A 16,768-nucleotide genomic window follows, 5' to 3' on the forward strand; every position below is an offset into this window, starting at 1 on the left:
TAATGCTGTGCAAAAGTATTCCCCCCAATCCCATTTTTTATATTTGTGCATCTGTGTTCAGATCATCGAACTAATGCAAGACGTTTTGAGTGACAATGTAACATTTGAAGAGAAAAGTAGGCATTAGTCCTACCGGTAATAGGTTTTCCAGGAGTCCATCATGACCGCACCATCAGGAGGTTATCTTCATATCTTTGATAGGGCAGGAACAAACCAGAGGTTAAAAGGCCCCTCCCTCCACCACCCCTCAATGATTTTTTTCAAGTACCACACCAGGATGGAAGCAACTCTATTTTATTTAGTTTCCTTCTACATACGTTACTTTCTCATATCGGATAGGAATTTAAGGGAGGGTACTGTCATGATGTACTCCTGGAAAATCTATTACCGGTAGGAGTAATGCCTACTTTCCAGGATGTCCCTCCCGACAGCACAATCAGGAGAATACCAGAGGTTACATTCAGGGTGGGGCTTCTGCTTGGAGGACCTTTCTTCCGAAGGCCAGTTTTTGGCCAGATAAAACTTCCAGTTTTTAGTGTCTGCAAAAGGCGTTACGATTTGTCCATGTTGCAGCACTGCAGATCTGGTCCACCGAGACCCCTGCTTGCACTATCCAAGATATGGTTACTGCTCTAGCAGAATGTGCTGTGATGTTGACTGGAGACTTATTCTGAGGAGTAGGTCTGGCTGATCACTGAATCACTGACCTAACCTATCTCCCCAACGTTGATTTCAGTGTCTTTCCCCCCCCCTGTTTTTTCACCCAAACTGTAAGAACAGATTGGGATCTATTCGATATTCTTTTGTGGATTCCAAATACTGGAGGACTTCTCTCCTGACGTCTAGGGAATGAAATGTCCGTTCTTGACTATTTTTATGGTCCTAGAAGAAGGAAGGCAAGACAACCTCTTGGATCATATGAAAGGATGTCACTACTTTTGGTAGGAACGCAGGATCTAGCCTGAAAGTAATGCAGTCTAAGTATGGTTTTTTTTTCATGGAAAAACGCTTGTATTTCCCCAATCCGTTTGGCTGTTATGGCGACCAGGAATGCAGTCTTAAGGGAGAGAGATTTTATATCTGAATCTTCAAGTGGTTCATATGGTGGTCTGCATAAACAATTTAGGGCCGTATTTAAATCCCATGGTGGGACGTAGGCTCTAAGAATGGGTCTTATTTTGCCTGTGGCTTTAATGAATTTTTCAATCCATGGATTGTCCAGGAAAACAAACACTCACAGCAGAGATCTGCACTTTCAAAGTGCTAGGTTTTAGTTTCTCCAAGCAGGATTTGATAAAGTCCTAACATTTTAGGGATATTAGGGCTAGAGAATTCTACCGTCGCCTCAGGATATTGTGCACAGAATTTTCTCCATATTTTTGTGTATATTGCTGACGTTACTGGCTTCCTACTTTTTTTGCACAGTTGTGTTGACTGAGTCACAGAGGACTTTGGACCTCAAGATCTGCGCCTCAGGATCCAGGCAGACAATTGTAGGAGCTTCACATTGGGATGGTGTATTGGCCCCTGAACCAGTAGATCGTGCCTCTCTGGAAGGATGATGGGATCTTCTATGGACATCCTTCTCAGCAAGGGGAACCAGCTTCTCCTGGGCCAAAATGGTAACATTATGATCACCTGTCTTCCTGATTGAGGGAAAAAAACATTTCTGTTTTTCCATTTTTACTGGTAGCGAACCAGTCCACCTGGAGGGCACCCCATGAGAGTACTATATGATGAGATTCTTCCCAGTTCAGCTCCCATTCTGACTGTTGAACCGTTATCCAGCTGAGAAAGTCTGATACCAAATTATGAGACCCCTTCAAATGTATTGCTGACCCTGAAAGCACTGTCTCCTCTGCCCATAAGATCTTCCTCCATGCTACTGCCTGTCTGGTGTCTTGGCCGCCCTTGATGTCTGAGGAAGGCCACTGTCATCATATTGACAGACAGGAATTGTGAAGGGACAAATTAAGAAAGATTCTCCATTTTGTGCCTTTCAACTCCATTTTGCTGTTTTAAGATAAATTTTGTTACTAGGCTAAAGTTTACAGCTGTTATGAGACCTTGATTGTTGCAATCTGAACAGAACATGAGACTGAGGGTGTATTGTTATACGAGACTTTGACGTACAGATTGTTCCTGCATTCTTATAGGTTAAGAATTGTGAGCGTGTTCTTATGCTGATTGGTTGAAGTATAATTTCTATGACTATGAAAAGTCATACACAATAAACGGGGGCCCAGAGATCTGCTTGATACCCCAAACAGAGACATACGTCTCTGTCTGGTCATTTTCAGTTGCCGGCAACGCCCTGTAGATTAATTTGGAAATCACTGAGTTAACTGTGAAGGATGACTTTAGATCCTCCCTCAACAGAATCAGATGTGTTGGTTCCTTAGACTTGACCCACATCTTTTTACCAATTCCTAGACTGCCTGAAGCCTCCTAAGGATGGATGACCTGAGAGGATCTGCTTTTTGCCAGGTAACTTGTATGTACTAATTTTCTGCATGAGCTGCCCAGCCACTGCTGCTTGCTTCTGTTGTGACCAATATAAACGTAGACAGCTTCCACATAATCACCTTCGTCAAGTTGGTAATGGAAGTCCAACATGCTAATGACTTCTTTGATATTGCTGAAAATATTACTTTCTGGTCTAGCCAATTTCTTCTGTTGCAGGCTGTCAGGACCTGATATTGTAATGCTTGAGTGGAATGGACTCCACCGAACCCCATGTATAGAAGCAGTCATCAGTCCCAGAATCCTTATAACTTTCCTGATAGAAACCTGTGATTTCTCTCCGAAGGCCATAACTTTGTTTTGGAGTTCTTTCTGTCTCTTTTCTGGCAAGAAGGATATCTGCTGTTCAGAGGCCAAGAGGATTCCTAGGAAGATATTCTGTCTTCCTGGAACAAGATCTGGTTTTTCCCAGTTTATGATCCATCCTAAATTCTTTAACACTAAGAAGGATGATGTTAAACTGGCCTTTAGTTGCTGGGGGTACTCTGCAACAGACAAGAAATCGTACAGATATTGGACAATAAATATTTCTTGTTCCCTGAGGAAAGCTATAACCTCTGCCACCAGCTTGGTGAAGATGCATGGCGCCATTTGTGGCAGCCATGGCTGGATGGGAATAATTGATGGTTATTTGTATGAAATACCAGACTGTATAATTTATGCAAACAGTTTACTTTGTTTTCTTTCAGCTAATACGGACAGATTACTGTATGCCCTGGATTTGGTCTCCGGGAGGGTGGAAGGAGGGGGTGGGGTGGGGCATTTCTTTTGTTAATCTAAAAGATTATTGTCATATGAGTGGTTGTTAACCTTGTTACGTTTAATAAAAATTTATCTGATTAAAAAAAAAAAGAAGATGCATGGTGCCTAGGAAAGACTAAATTGCAGGCATTTTAACAAGTAGTGCAGAATCTTCCCTTTCTCTTCCAACACGAATCTTAGATACTCCTGGCTACAAGGATGAATGGGAACGTGATAATACTTCTTTGAGATCTAACATGCACATTACCATGTTTCCCTTGATCAATGGAATTGTAGGACTTATCAACTCCATCTTGAACTTCTTGTAGGACACCCATCTGTTTACAGACTTCAGATTTATTATTGTGCGATAATCGCCTCTGGGTTTCTTTATTGAGAATAGTCTTGAATAGTATCCCAGAAACCAACCTGACTGACACTGGTACTACTGCCCCTGAATCCACCAATTTCTTTACGTCTGCTAGTAGCCTTCTTATGATCTTGAAGGACTAAATAGCTGTTAGATGGAATCTTCCCTGAGGGATCTGCACAAATTGTATCTTGTATCCTCTTGCTATTGTCTGAAGTATCCATGTGTTCTTGGATACTTCTGTCCAGGCTCTGAGAAAGAATTGGAGTCTTTCCCCCACTTTCATGGTGTCATTGCCTATCTGAACTATTTGCCGAAGTGGGAATGGTATTCCTTCCTCCGTTTCCCTTCGGGTAACTCCATCTACCGATCTTCTGTTTACCAGTATATTTCGGTTTCTGATGGGTATGAGGCCTCCAAAAGAACAAAACCCTTTTAGGTCTTTCTTCTGGAAAACCTTTCTTCTCATCTGAGACCCTTTCTCGCATGTTGCCTAGTACAAGACCAAACACTCAAAGGCCAGAAAAGGGGATGGAGCACAATTTGCTTTTCTAGTGATTATCCTCTGACCAGGTTTTAAGCTAGATTGCCTACCTAGCAGTGTGGGGTAGTTCCCCATTCTTTGCGGCAAATCTAAATGATTATGCTGAGGCGTCAGCCATGAATCCTGTTGCCATTTTGAGCAATGGCATAGATTTGAGGATCTCATCTCTGGATGTCTTTTTCCTTAGATGAGCCTCTATCTCTTCTATCCATATACTCATGGATATTGCTACAGAGGTAGATGCTATATTAGTTTTAATTATGGCTGTAGAGGTCTCCCATGTTTTTTGAGAAGACCATCTGCCTTTCTGTCCATAGGATCCTTCAATCATGACGAGTTCTCAAAAGGGATAGCTGCTTTCTTTGCTACCCTGGCTATAGGGATATCAACTTTATTAATTTCTTCCCATACTCAGGCTCAAAGGGTAGATGTGACCTGAAACTCCTTGGGATTATGATCTTCTCTTTTCTACGTCTTCCCACTCCTCCAGGGTCATACCCTTTATATGTCTATTAACAGGGAATAGTCTATTCATAAGGCTCCTTAAACCTCCAAATAATTAATCCGATATTGAAGAGAGCTGGCACCTTCATGGTATTTCTGACAGTTGATAAAACTGTGTCAGTGTCTTCCCAAGAGAAAAGGTATTTATTTTTCTCTTCTGGGGGAACTGTAATAAATTCTTATCTTTCCTCCTGTTCAGGGTCAGTATAACCTGATAGAATCCAGTTCAGAGGAGGAATAATTATCTCCCACCGAGGTCTTTTTTGCCTGGGAGCCATCCAAAGGATTGCGGGGTGACTAACTCGGTGACGGAATTCTGAACCTCCTCTCTTATTATGGTCCTCATGACGGTCATAAAGGAGGTATGTTCATCTTTAACCACCTTGGCGATACACTCTGGGCATAACTGTTTCCCATATGTGTCAGGCAGTTTAGTATTACACATGGCAGATCACTTCCCTTTCCTCTTAGGTGAAGATGGTGTCAGACATTTTAGGGACTTCTTTGTCCTATAAAGGAAAAAAGGATCATACCATGTACTATAACACAGATGGCGAACAGTGTGACAGTGTGAGAAAAAAAACAACCAGATAACTCACTTGTACAGGGGATTTATCAGGGCTATCATATTGGCCAATGGTTTGTCCTTCCATCGCTGGCAGTCTAAATGCACTGGAATCTCAGCTCCCTTCTGCAAATAATATTATCTCACCTGTCTTCCATCTGAATTATCAAAAAGGCTGTTCCCCTTTAATTTAGGATTCAGCGTCTTTTATTCAAATCCCGGAAGAGCGTTCCATGCAGGAACACACGCCGAGCACTAGAGGCCTGCGTGTCATCCCCCCTGTAACCAGAAGTGCCGTTCAGTCTTTGACGCGCACAGGAGCCGCGCACAGGGATGGACAGCTTGAGCCGAGAAAACCCAAAGGGGAAGAGGTTCACCCCAGGAGCCACTGCTCGACTGGACAGGCTGGGGGATTCTTTATCAGTGGGGTGTTGGCCTCTGGACCTCCCACAGGAGGAAGGGGAGAGATGCGAGGACCTCATCCTGACCCTCTTGCGCCCGTCATTAGGAGCTCCAGCTCGACTGGAAGATGTGAGTACATCTCTTCTGTGTCTATCCCTGATAGGGACAAGAAAAACACTGAGGGATGGTGGAGGGAGGGGCCTTTTAACCTCTCATGTTTTCCTGTCCCTATCAAGGTTAAGAAGGACAACCTCCTGATAGTGCTGCCAGGACAAACATCCTGGAAAAATGCTTTTATGGCACTATAAAAAAATGATTTGCCCTTTGCTACTAAATTAACCAGTTTAACTACAAATCAGTAGTTTAGTTCAGGCTGCGTCCACATACAGCGGTCACTCTGCAGCTTTTAACTGCTGCGGTCTTTTTACCGTTTCCTTGCACAACCACTTTATCTTGCAGGAATACACCTGTTCACCTGCAAAAACACCTTTACATCGTGCAAGTGAAACAGCTATTCTCCATCAAGATTAAGGCCCCGATTCAGCAAGACCATTGCTGTACACGCCAATCCTTATGAGGAGGCCTGGTGGATTCATTAAGAGGTGCATGCCTGTTAATGAATCAAACAAGCCAATAAAGTAAGATTTGTAGAGTAAAGTAATGAATTCAACATGGTGGGCGTCACCATGGCTTGTCCTTCTGCAGCTGCACAGATGTTGGCGGAGCTAGTCAAAACTGGTGAAAACTCCAAGTTTCAAAATGATTTCACTGGTAACAGCCAGATTTCTAGCGTGAACACTTTGATGAATCGGGGCCTAACTAATTGTGCAAAGAAAGAGAGGAAAGACCTCAGTGGCACAGGTCTTCTGTGGTTTTCAGGCCTGCTGATAGCCAACCGCAGCCGCAAAGCTGCCAAATCTGGTGAATCTAAACCATCAATTAAAGTGAACCTGGCTCACCATACTTAGTGGGATCTAAAATCTCAAAAAACAATACACAAAGTCACGTTGTAAAAAATAGACATATAGATAGGAAATAGAGTTATTGAAATCTACAGGTCTAAAAAGGGCTACACATACATACATGAGAGCAAATTTCCCACAAATGGAGAAAATGCAGAATAGTAGTGAACATTTCCAGTAGTGCGCATCAATGACTCACTCAGGAGGTAACTAAAGGACAGAGACGAACATCTAAAGAACTGTATGCCTCACAGGTCTCAGTCAAGATCAATGTACATGAGATCCAGAATCAGAAAAACACTTGGCAAAAGTGGCATCGGTTCAAAACTGCGAAGCACAAACCACTGCTGAAAAAAAAAAGAACAAAGGCCCTGAGCCATCAAAGTATTTTCTCTGGAAAAGTGAAACACTGAAAATTCGCAAACTTTTTACACCTTTTAATGCTTCCATGCCTCTTTGGCCAGCTAAAAAAACGTCTGAATCTGGGGACAGGACAGTGAAGACAAAGGCGACGACCCCAGTGCATCCAATATGTGATGAGTTGTAATGTATTTTAGGTCACAAATCTTACTCCAAGCCTCTGAATGGAGTAAGATTTATGGCGAGATGCACAGAGGCATACACCACTTTTAAGACGTGCCCGAATCATTATGTGGAACTGGACAAGCACACGGGAGCTGCACATGATGGCAGCCCTGTCTGCTTTTGTGGTCACGACTGGCTTGATTTTCAATAAGGCAGCCGAACTGAGTAATGGTTATCATTTTTTCTCACCTCTTGCAACCTTTCACTAGAGTAAAGTCAGGACAGGCACATGTGTCTTTAGCAGACCCCTTATTGTAATGGCAACCCATCGGCAGCCCACAATCATGTTGAGGTTATAACAGCGTGAACCCAGGCTAGACGCTGTAAACGCTACTGGTACAGACTGACCATGGCATGTAATAGGTTAAGAGCTGAAGACTCCGCTTGTGGCTGATGGGGCAGATGATGGCTGCATAACGTAATCTATATATGCTACGAGCAGGCATTGCTTTGTGCAGATATTAGCCCCATTTTCTGCCTTAAAGGGGTTTTCGGTTTCAACTTGTTGTGCAAAGTCATGCTTGCCATGATAAAAAATAATGGTACATAGTGAGTTAATAGTAAAATCACAGCATGCTCTACTTTGGTCCATTTCACAGACCAAAATAATACATACAAAACACCAAGGTTACTTACCGGTAGCCGGTTTTTCCGGAGCCCATGACAGCACACCTGAAAGAGAGATCCGCCCCGCCAGGGCAGGAAACCAACTTAAAATAAAAGGGCGATACCTCTCCCTCGCTTCAGTTGGTTTACAGAGCATGAGAGGTCCCCCTCGTTAGTTCACATGGCAAACTATCACCACATCATATTAATAAAACAAAAAGCACCCAACTAAAGTGCACACCAAAGAGTGAAAAGGGGGGAATATACAGGTGCTATCATGGGCTCTGGAAAAAAGTCTACCGGTAAGTAACCTTGGTGTTTTCCCTTCACCCATGACAGCACACCTGAGAGATTTTTGGAGAATGAAAAACCTTAGGGAGGGAACACTGCTTGCAGCACCGTTCTACCAAAGGTAATATCAATTGAGGAGGATAGGTTTAGCCTGTAGTGCTTAAAGAAGATAGATGGTGAGGACCAGGTAGCGGCCTTACATATCTGATCAATCAATACCTCTGCTTTTTCTGCCCAGGAAGTAGCCACAGCTCTGGTGGAGTAAGCCTTGATGCCTTCAGGAACCGGAGCGCCACACACAGCCTAGGATAAGCTAATGGCCTCCCTGATCCATCTGGCAATGGTACTTTTGGATACCCCATAGCCCTTTCTGCTCCCCTGGAAAGCTACAAATAGGGACGGATACTTCCTCCATCGACTAGTCATAGACATGTATTGTAACATGGACCTCCTCACATCCAACGTATGAAATTTTTCCTCCCCTGGATTCCTAGGATTTTCACAGAATGAGGGCAATACGATCTCCTGGCTCCTATGGAATTTAAGAACTACCTTGGGTAGATAGGCCGGATCTGGTCTTAGAACCACCCTGTTCTCAAATATCTGTGTGTATGGAGGGCATATAGACAGGGCTTGTAAGTCATTCACCCTACGGGCTGATGTTAAAGCTACTAGTAGCACTGTTTTAAGAGTGAGAAGTTTTGCTGACGACTCCTGTAAGGGCTCAAATGGACTACTAGTTAGTGCTTCTAAAACTTGATTCAAATCCTAAGGAGGAAGTTTTTGAATTACAACCGGTCTAGACCTGCTACATGATTTAATAAAGCGGGACACCCACCTACTGGATGCTAAATTGCAATTATATAAGGCCCCTTATGCCGACACTTGTACTTTGAGCGTATTGGTTTCCAACCCTAGTTGTAAACCCGCCTGTAGAAATTCTAGGATAGCTCCTACCGGAGCCTCGTCCCCCAAAGGTTGCCCCAGAAACTACAGGAACATTTTCCATGTCCTACCATAGATTTTAGATGTAATCGGTTTTCTACTCTCTAACAGGGTGGAGACTAGCCCTGGTGAGAATCCCTGCTGACTCAGTAACACCCTCTCAAATTCCAGGCTGCCAGATGGAAGCTCTTCACCTGAGTGGCATGCTGGTCCCTGGGTGAGCAGGTCCAGAATCTCTGGTAGTATCCATGGATCAGTAACCGATATCCGTCTTAGGAGGGAGAACCATGGTCTTTTCAGTCAAAATGGAGCAATGAAAATTACCGTAGCTTGTTCCTCTCTGATATTTCTTACTACTCTTACTACCTGGTCTAATTTAAGGTAGTGTGGCAATTTAATCCATATACTTTAATGGTGGATAAACCTGCTGTTTATGATTGGACCCTATCCAGCTAAAACCATTTCCACACTTGTTGATGATATTATATCTGCAGTGACTGACACTGCTTCCCTCACACAAAAAGGCACCTTGTTGAATTTTGTGAATTTTATATACCTGTCTTTTTTAAATATATTTCCAATAAATTGTTATTTTTTAAACAAACACATTGATAATAGTGTTTATTGCTATATGTCCCCTACTATGTTTTACTCTTACTACCAGCAGAATCATTGCTATAGGGGGAATTAAGTAAGCGAGGCTGAACTTCCACGGTATCTGAAGGACATCTACCACAAATGGTTCCTATCTTGGATCTAACAAGCAGAAGCGCTCCACTTTCCTTTTGCGAAGAGTGGCAAATAGGTCTATTACTGGACTGCCCCAAGCCTGCACGATCTGTTGGAATACCTGGGGATTCAAAGACCATTCTCCCTGCCTTAGCCTTTTGCGACTTAGGTAGTCCGCTTTTGTGTTTTCGATACCCTTTATGTGAAGAGCTGTGAGGGACAGTAGGTGTTGTTCTGCTAATTGGAAAAGAACAGATGTTGCCCTCATAAGGGAAAGGGACCTTGTTCCCCCTTGGTGGTTAATATAAGCTACCACTGCATAATTGTCCGACATGACTTGGGTATGGTGACCCTGAAGGAAAGGAAGGAAATGTTTAAAGGCTTTTTCTACGGCCCACAACTCCTTCACATTCGACGTCTGATCTCTTTCTAGCGGGGACCAGGACCCCTGTACCGAGATGACCCCTAGATGTGCACCCCATCCCGTACCGCTTGAATCTGTCGTGATCACTTCCTCTATCAGCTTTAACCACTGGGCCCCTGACGCCAAATGATCCTTTACAGTCCACCAGATTAGGAAATCTCTCACGCCCACTGAAAGGTGTAATTTTCCCTCTAAATGCCCTTTCAACAATTTTTGTGCTGACAGGACCTCCCACTGTAGTTGTCTCAGGTGAAATTGTGCCCAACCCACAACAGGTATTACAGGATGTTAGCGAACCCAGCAGGGACATTGCCTTTCTTAGTGTCATTACCGGCTGCTGTATTGCCGACAGTACAAGACTCTGTATTTTTATTATTTTGTTTTAAGGTAAGAGACAGAGCTGGCACCTGGAGTCTAGAACCAACCCGAGGAAGGAGACTGAACTTTCTCTGGTTCTAACCTCGACTTGAGGGTATTTATCTTCCAGTCCAGTACTTCTAGGGTCGCAGTCACTTCTTCTGTTTGGCTTAAACAGTGATCCACCGACCTCCTTATTATAAGGAAGTCGTCCAGGTACGGGATGATAACTACGTCTCGAGAACGGAGGAAGGACATGACTTCTGACATTAACTTGGTAAATATTCTTGGAGCTATAGACAGACCGAATGGGAGGGCTGCATACTGGTAGTGCCTGACCTGCCCTTGGACCTACAGTGCTACCCTCAGGAAATTTTGGTAGTCCCGATGGATTGGGACATGATAATAGGCATCTTTTAAGTCTATAACTGAAGCAGTCCTGGAACATTTTTATCGCCGTATTTACCGACTCCATTTTGAAGGAGTAATTCACCACTGACCGATTGAGTTTCCTCAAGTTAGCAATAGTCCTTAGTGAACCGTCCGGTTTTTGCATCAAAAAGAGGGGGGAATAAAACCCTCTTTCTTCCTCCTCCCTCGGGACTTCTATTAGAACCTGCTTTAGCATCAGTCCCGACACCTCGGCCTTCAAGGCTAGTTGTTCTCCTGGGGATTTCCTGCGGGGTGTCAAAACAAAAGTCTGCCGGGTGGACGAATAAAGTCTATTATTAGGCCATCTTTGATGACACTCGATACCCAACGACTGGGGGAGATATTTACCCAGGCAGGGAAAAAGAAAGGAGAGTCTTGCCCCTACCTCTGACCTGACGTCATTGGGAGGGCTTTTTTGATGACGTAGAGGGTCCTTTAAACATGTATCCAGATCCTTTCCTGTCTCTGAAGTCCCAGCTCCTTCTGTCCCCAGGGGGGCGGCCTCTATTAAATTTTTCTTCTCCAAAAAGGTTTCCTAATATCCACCGGAAAGCGAGGGAAACCCTTCTTTTTATCCCCCACTTTCTCCAAAATGTCCTCCAGCTTTTGACCAAAGAGGAATGGAACAAAGTCTATTCTTTGAAGGCAGGTCACCAGGACACCCCTTTAGCCATAAGGCATGCCTAGCTGCATTAGACAAGCCTGCTGCTCTAGCTGCCAGTCTTACGGAATCTGCTGAGGAATCCGCTAGGAAGGCTGCTGCTCCTTGTACCAGCACCATATTGGCTAGGACCTCTTCTCTTGGCACCTTAGTCTTTAGTTGTTCCTCCATCTGTTGCAGGCAGACCATAAGGGAGCGGGCAGTACATGTCCTGGCTATTGCCGGTTTCAGACCCCATGCGGCCGCCTCCCAGGTGTCTCAAGAACCCATCCGCCTTCTTGTCCAATGGGTCTCTAAACATTCCCGAGTCCTCTAAGGGCAGGGATGACTTTTAAGATGACCTGGCTACAGCTCCATCAATTTTAGGGATTTTATCCCACCCTTCTGAGTCTCTCCTCGAAAGGGGCATCTTCTTTTAGAAGATGAGGGGAGGCTACCAGATATTTCAGGCTTCTTCCACTCTTTGTCTAGAAGTGCTTTTACTCTAGCATTAACGGGGAATGTGTGCTTCATTTTTTCCTCCAGACCCCCGAACATAACATCCTATAAGGACCTAGTCGCTTTTTCGTCCTTTAGGCCCATCATAGCTCTGAATGCTTTCACCAGTCTATCCGTGGTTTCAGTCAGAAGCATGGTCAGCCCACTACATCGCTATCCGAAGAGGAGTCAGAGGATATGGAAGAGGAGGGGGAGGGAGACAGAGGTTCACCATGATATTCCTCACCAGATTGTGAGGCTTCAGAATCTGTAACAAGCAAGGCCTTTCTTGCTCCCCTTTTTAAGAATCTTTAACTTCTGCCCTAATCATGGCCCTAAGGCTAGAGGCGAAGTCAGGGGTTTCTTCCTGAATGGTCTTTTGAATACAGTCAGCGCAGAGATTTTTCTGCCACTGTACTGCTAGCGGGACTTTACAGAGGGCATAGTCCTTGTTCTTTAACGTGGCACTATCCTTCCTCGGCCCCTGGCAAGCAAACAGAAAATGTAGCCCATTACCACCAAAGTGACATTCATGAAGATCACTCACCACCCGCTGGCAATCAAGGGTACCAGATTTTGAGGCTGATCAGGAGTACGGACAACGTCTCTCCCAAATGCTGAGGAGTCCTGCGACCTCCGTTCAGGATGACTGCAGCTACTTCCACTTGAACGGCTACTCCTCTGTGTGCTGGTGACCAGGCATAGCACCTGGTAAAGGCTCCTGCTGCTACTTTATGGGCTGCTGCTACTGCTCCATATGATCCTCCATAGTGGGGAGCTTTGGACACGAGCGTTTCTTCTGTGGTCATCCCTCCATTTAAGAAGGGATACACTGCACTCTCCATGCCCATTCCATGCCCCTCCCTCCTCCGCACACCGCCGGGACACGCTAAAAGGCTATGCACCCCAGCCGGCTTTCTTACTATGGGCGTCGCCATCATGGATCCGGCGCACAGTACTAACGTCATGCGGGCACGCTCATTCCCAGCGTGCCTTGCGAGCAACGCCAGCTGCCACCTGGAATTCAGCCCCATGGAGCCACACGCAGCCAGCAGGTGGGAGAGCGGCGCAGCAGCCGCAGAAGAGCCCCAGGACCCCCGACTGCGCTGCACCAACGCCCGCACTTGCGCTAAAGCCCCACAGGACCTGCGGACAGCGCTTCCACAGCTTGAAGGCCGGTATACAGGCGTTCTGCCTGCTCTTCCAGTTCCGGGACAGGCGTGGGTGAGTGAAACATCCGTCTTCACACCGCCGTGAAGACAGGAAACCCAACTGAAGCAAGGGAGAGGTACCGTCCTTTTATTTTCAGTAGGTTTAGTGTCCTGGCGGAGCGGATCCCTCTCTCAGGTGTGCTGTCATGTGCGGTCCTTGGCGGCTTGTAAGCAGCACATGACGTCACTGCCATGCTCTGCTTACAAGCATAAAGCAGTTGCTAGCACCGGAGAAGGATACTACGAGGGAAAGTAGGGAAGGCAAACCAGGATAAGGATGGGGCCATCCATACCAGGATGGAGATGGGGTCCCTGCATACCAGGATAGGGATTGGGGCCATGCATACCAGGACGGAGATGGGATCCCTGCATACCAGGATAAGGATTGGGGCCATGCATACCAGGATGGGGATAAGGGAACCATGCATACCAGGATGGGGGATATTGAGTAAAGAATTTACATTTTTTGCTTCTATTTTTTTTTTAATTTCCTCCTCTAAAACCTAGGTGCATCTTATGGTCTGATGAGCCTTATAGTACGAAAAAATATGGTAGATGCCAAAAAAGACTAGCCCTGACTCATAACTATGATTTTCGATTTCACATTCTTCTAATGTATCATTTAATGACAATTCTCATTAACGACTCACTTTGTTTCTTCCATGCTGAAGTTTAGTAAGTCGTTCTCAGATTCGGTGGACACCTCTCCGGTGTGTTCTGTTATGGGCCCAGGAGAGCCATTTTCTGCATTGGGGATGTCAGATGGGGCAGCTGTAATCTCTTCACCTTCTGTCATTGCATGAGAGACCTCTTCTGCGGTCACAGCTAGCAAGTAAGAAACGTGAAAAAGATCACAAATTAGGTACAATTCTGCAACAGTGTACGAGGAAAGAGTTTAGGTAACTGTGGTTGATACAGATAACTAAATAAATGACAAAGCTTCTCCTATCCTTTGCAGTGTTAAATACGTACAGCACACAGATGATACATGGATTCCATCAGTGTGCTGGACGCGCTTTTCATGGACCCATAGACTTGTATTGCCACTTCTCATCTGTGATACCTGAGAAAAATGCACAGACACATGGTGTGCAAAAAAACATGGACATTTGAATAGCATCATAGATTATAATGGGAACATGTTGTATCCTTGAAAAAAAAAAAAAAAAAAAAAAAAAAGAATATGTATGTGCAACTCAGGGGACTTCTAATAAAGATCGTTTGACCACTTCTGCTATATACAGCAACATACAGCACTGCTGCATATAGTAAAAATGACACTCTGACACCCAAGAGAGATCACACGGAGGCCTTCAGCTGGACCCCGGCAGTCATAAAAAACCATTGCTCTCTACGATTATGTCATGGGGGAAAGATAATGTTGGCAATGGGTGCCCGAATGGATGCCTGGGATAAATTGCAGCTCTGAAATGCAGCTGTCAGTGACAGCAGCATTTAAGATGTTAATAGTATGATCAGTGGTAGTGTGGTTTGCTGCTGTTGAAGGCAGATGACAACTATGTAATGGGGAAGACGCAATTTGTGTAACGCGCAGACACCTGTAATAGCTGTGTAATAGGGCAGATGCCAGATATGTAATAGGGAAAATATTTAATAGGGAAGACGGCAGATACGTAATAAGGCAGGCGTCAGATATGTAATAAAGCTGACGGCAGATATGTAATAAGGCGGACGCCAGCTATGTATTAAGGTAGATGCAAGATATGTAATAGGACAGACGCCAGCTATGTAAGAGGGTAGATACCGGCTGTGTAATAAGGCAGACGCCAGCTATGTAGTAAGGCAGACACCAGCTATGTATTAGGACACACGCCAGCTATGCAATAAAGCAGACGCCAGCTATGTAATAGGACAGACGCCAGCTATGTAGTAAGGCTGACGCCAGCTATGTATTAAGGTAGATGAAGGATATGTAATGGAACAGACACCAGCTATGTAGTAAGACAGACGACAGCTATGTAGTAGGGCAGACGCCAGATATGTAAAAGGATGCCAGCTATGTAGTAAGGCAGACTCCAGCTATGTAATATGGCAGACGCCAGCTATGTATTAAGGCAGATGCCAGATATGTAATAGGACAGACGCCAGCTATGTAAGAGGGCAGATACCGGCTGTATAATAAGGCAGACGCCAGCTATGTAGTAAGGCAGACACCAGCTATGTATTAGGACAGACGCCAGCTATGTAATAAGGCAGACGCCAGCTATGCAATAAAGCAGACGCCAGCTATGTAGTAAGGCAGACGCCACCTATGTAGTAAGGCAGACGCCACCTATGTAGTAAGGCAGACGCCAGCTGTGTGATAAGGCAGACGCCAGATATGTAAAAGGACGCCAGCTACATTTGTGGCCAAAAGTATTGACACCCCTGCAATTCTGTCAGATAATACTCAGTTTCTTCCTGAAAATGATTGCAAACAAATTCTTTGGTATTATTATCTTCATTTAATTTGTCTTAAATGAAAAAACACAAAAGAGAATGAAGCAAAAAGCAAAACATTGATCATTTCACACAAAACTCCAAAAATGGGCCAGACAAAAGTATTGGCACCCTCAGCCTAATACTTGGTTGCACAACCTTTAGCCAAAATAAGGCTGGTTTCACACTTGCATTTTGATCTGCAGCGTTTTAGCGCTAAAAAACGCATGCGTTTTTTTTCTATACTTAACATTAAAAAAACGCATGCGTTTTTTAGCATGCGTTTTGACGCGTTTTCGGCAACGCATGCGTTTTTTGACGCGTGCGTTTAGTTGCAGAAATGCAACCTGTAGTAATTTCTAGCGGCTAGTAAATGTATTGCTGTCTATGTAAACACATGCGTTTCTATAGAAAAACACAAGAAAACACAAAAAAAAACAAGAAAACCCTAACCCTTAGGGTTAGGGTTAGGATCCCTAGTAACCCAACGTTAGGATCCCTAGTAACCCTAGGAATCCTAACCCTAACCCTAGGGATCCTAACCCTAATCCTTAGGGTTAGGATCCTAACCCTTAGGGTTAGTGTTAGGATCCCTAGGGTTATGGTTAGGGGTAGGGTTTGGATCCCTAGGGTTAGGGTTATGGTTAGGATCCCAAGGGTTATGGTTATGGGTAGGGTTTGGATCCCTAGGGTTAGGGTTAGGGTTTGGATCCCTTTATCACCTTGATGGTGGGGGGTGGCTTATCAGTGACTTGGTGACCAGGACATTCTTCTAATAAAAAGCTACCCCTAACCCTAACCCTAGGGATCCTAACCCTAACCCTATGTAATTCTATTAATAGTGGGTTTTCTAGTTGATTTTGATGATTGGCAGCTGTCACACACTTGTCTGCATGCGTTTCAAAAATGCAAACGCAGGAAAAAACGCATGTAAACGCGTCAAAACGCCGCGTTTTTTTCTTCATGCAAAAACACATGCGTCTAAAAAACGCAGCGTTTT

At 44.6% G+C, this 16,768-nt stretch overlaps 1 protein-coding gene across 2 annotated transcripts in view; it reads right to left on the reverse strand.

Annotated features, from left to right (window-relative positions):
- The window catches only part of CFAP410 (cilia and flagella associated protein 410), a 182,841-nt gene that overhangs the window by 30,473 nt on the left and 135,600 nt on the right, over positions 1-16,768 (reverse strand). For both annotated transcript variants that reach the window (XM_077275684.1, XM_077275683.1), the window contains one exon: positions 13,980-14,154. In XM_077275684.1, coding sequence (XP_077131799.1) covers positions 13,980-14,154 — 175 coding nt within the window. The remainder of the gene's footprint in view (positions 1-13,979; positions 14,155-16,768) is intronic.

The sequence above is a fragment of the Ranitomeya variabilis genome, chromosome 7 (assembly GCF_051348905.1).
Source record: "Ranitomeya variabilis isolate aRanVar5 chromosome 7, aRanVar5.hap1, whole genome shotgun sequence".
Lineage (NCBI taxonomy): Eukaryota > Metazoa > Chordata > Amphibia > Anura > Dendrobatidae > Ranitomeya > Ranitomeya variabilis.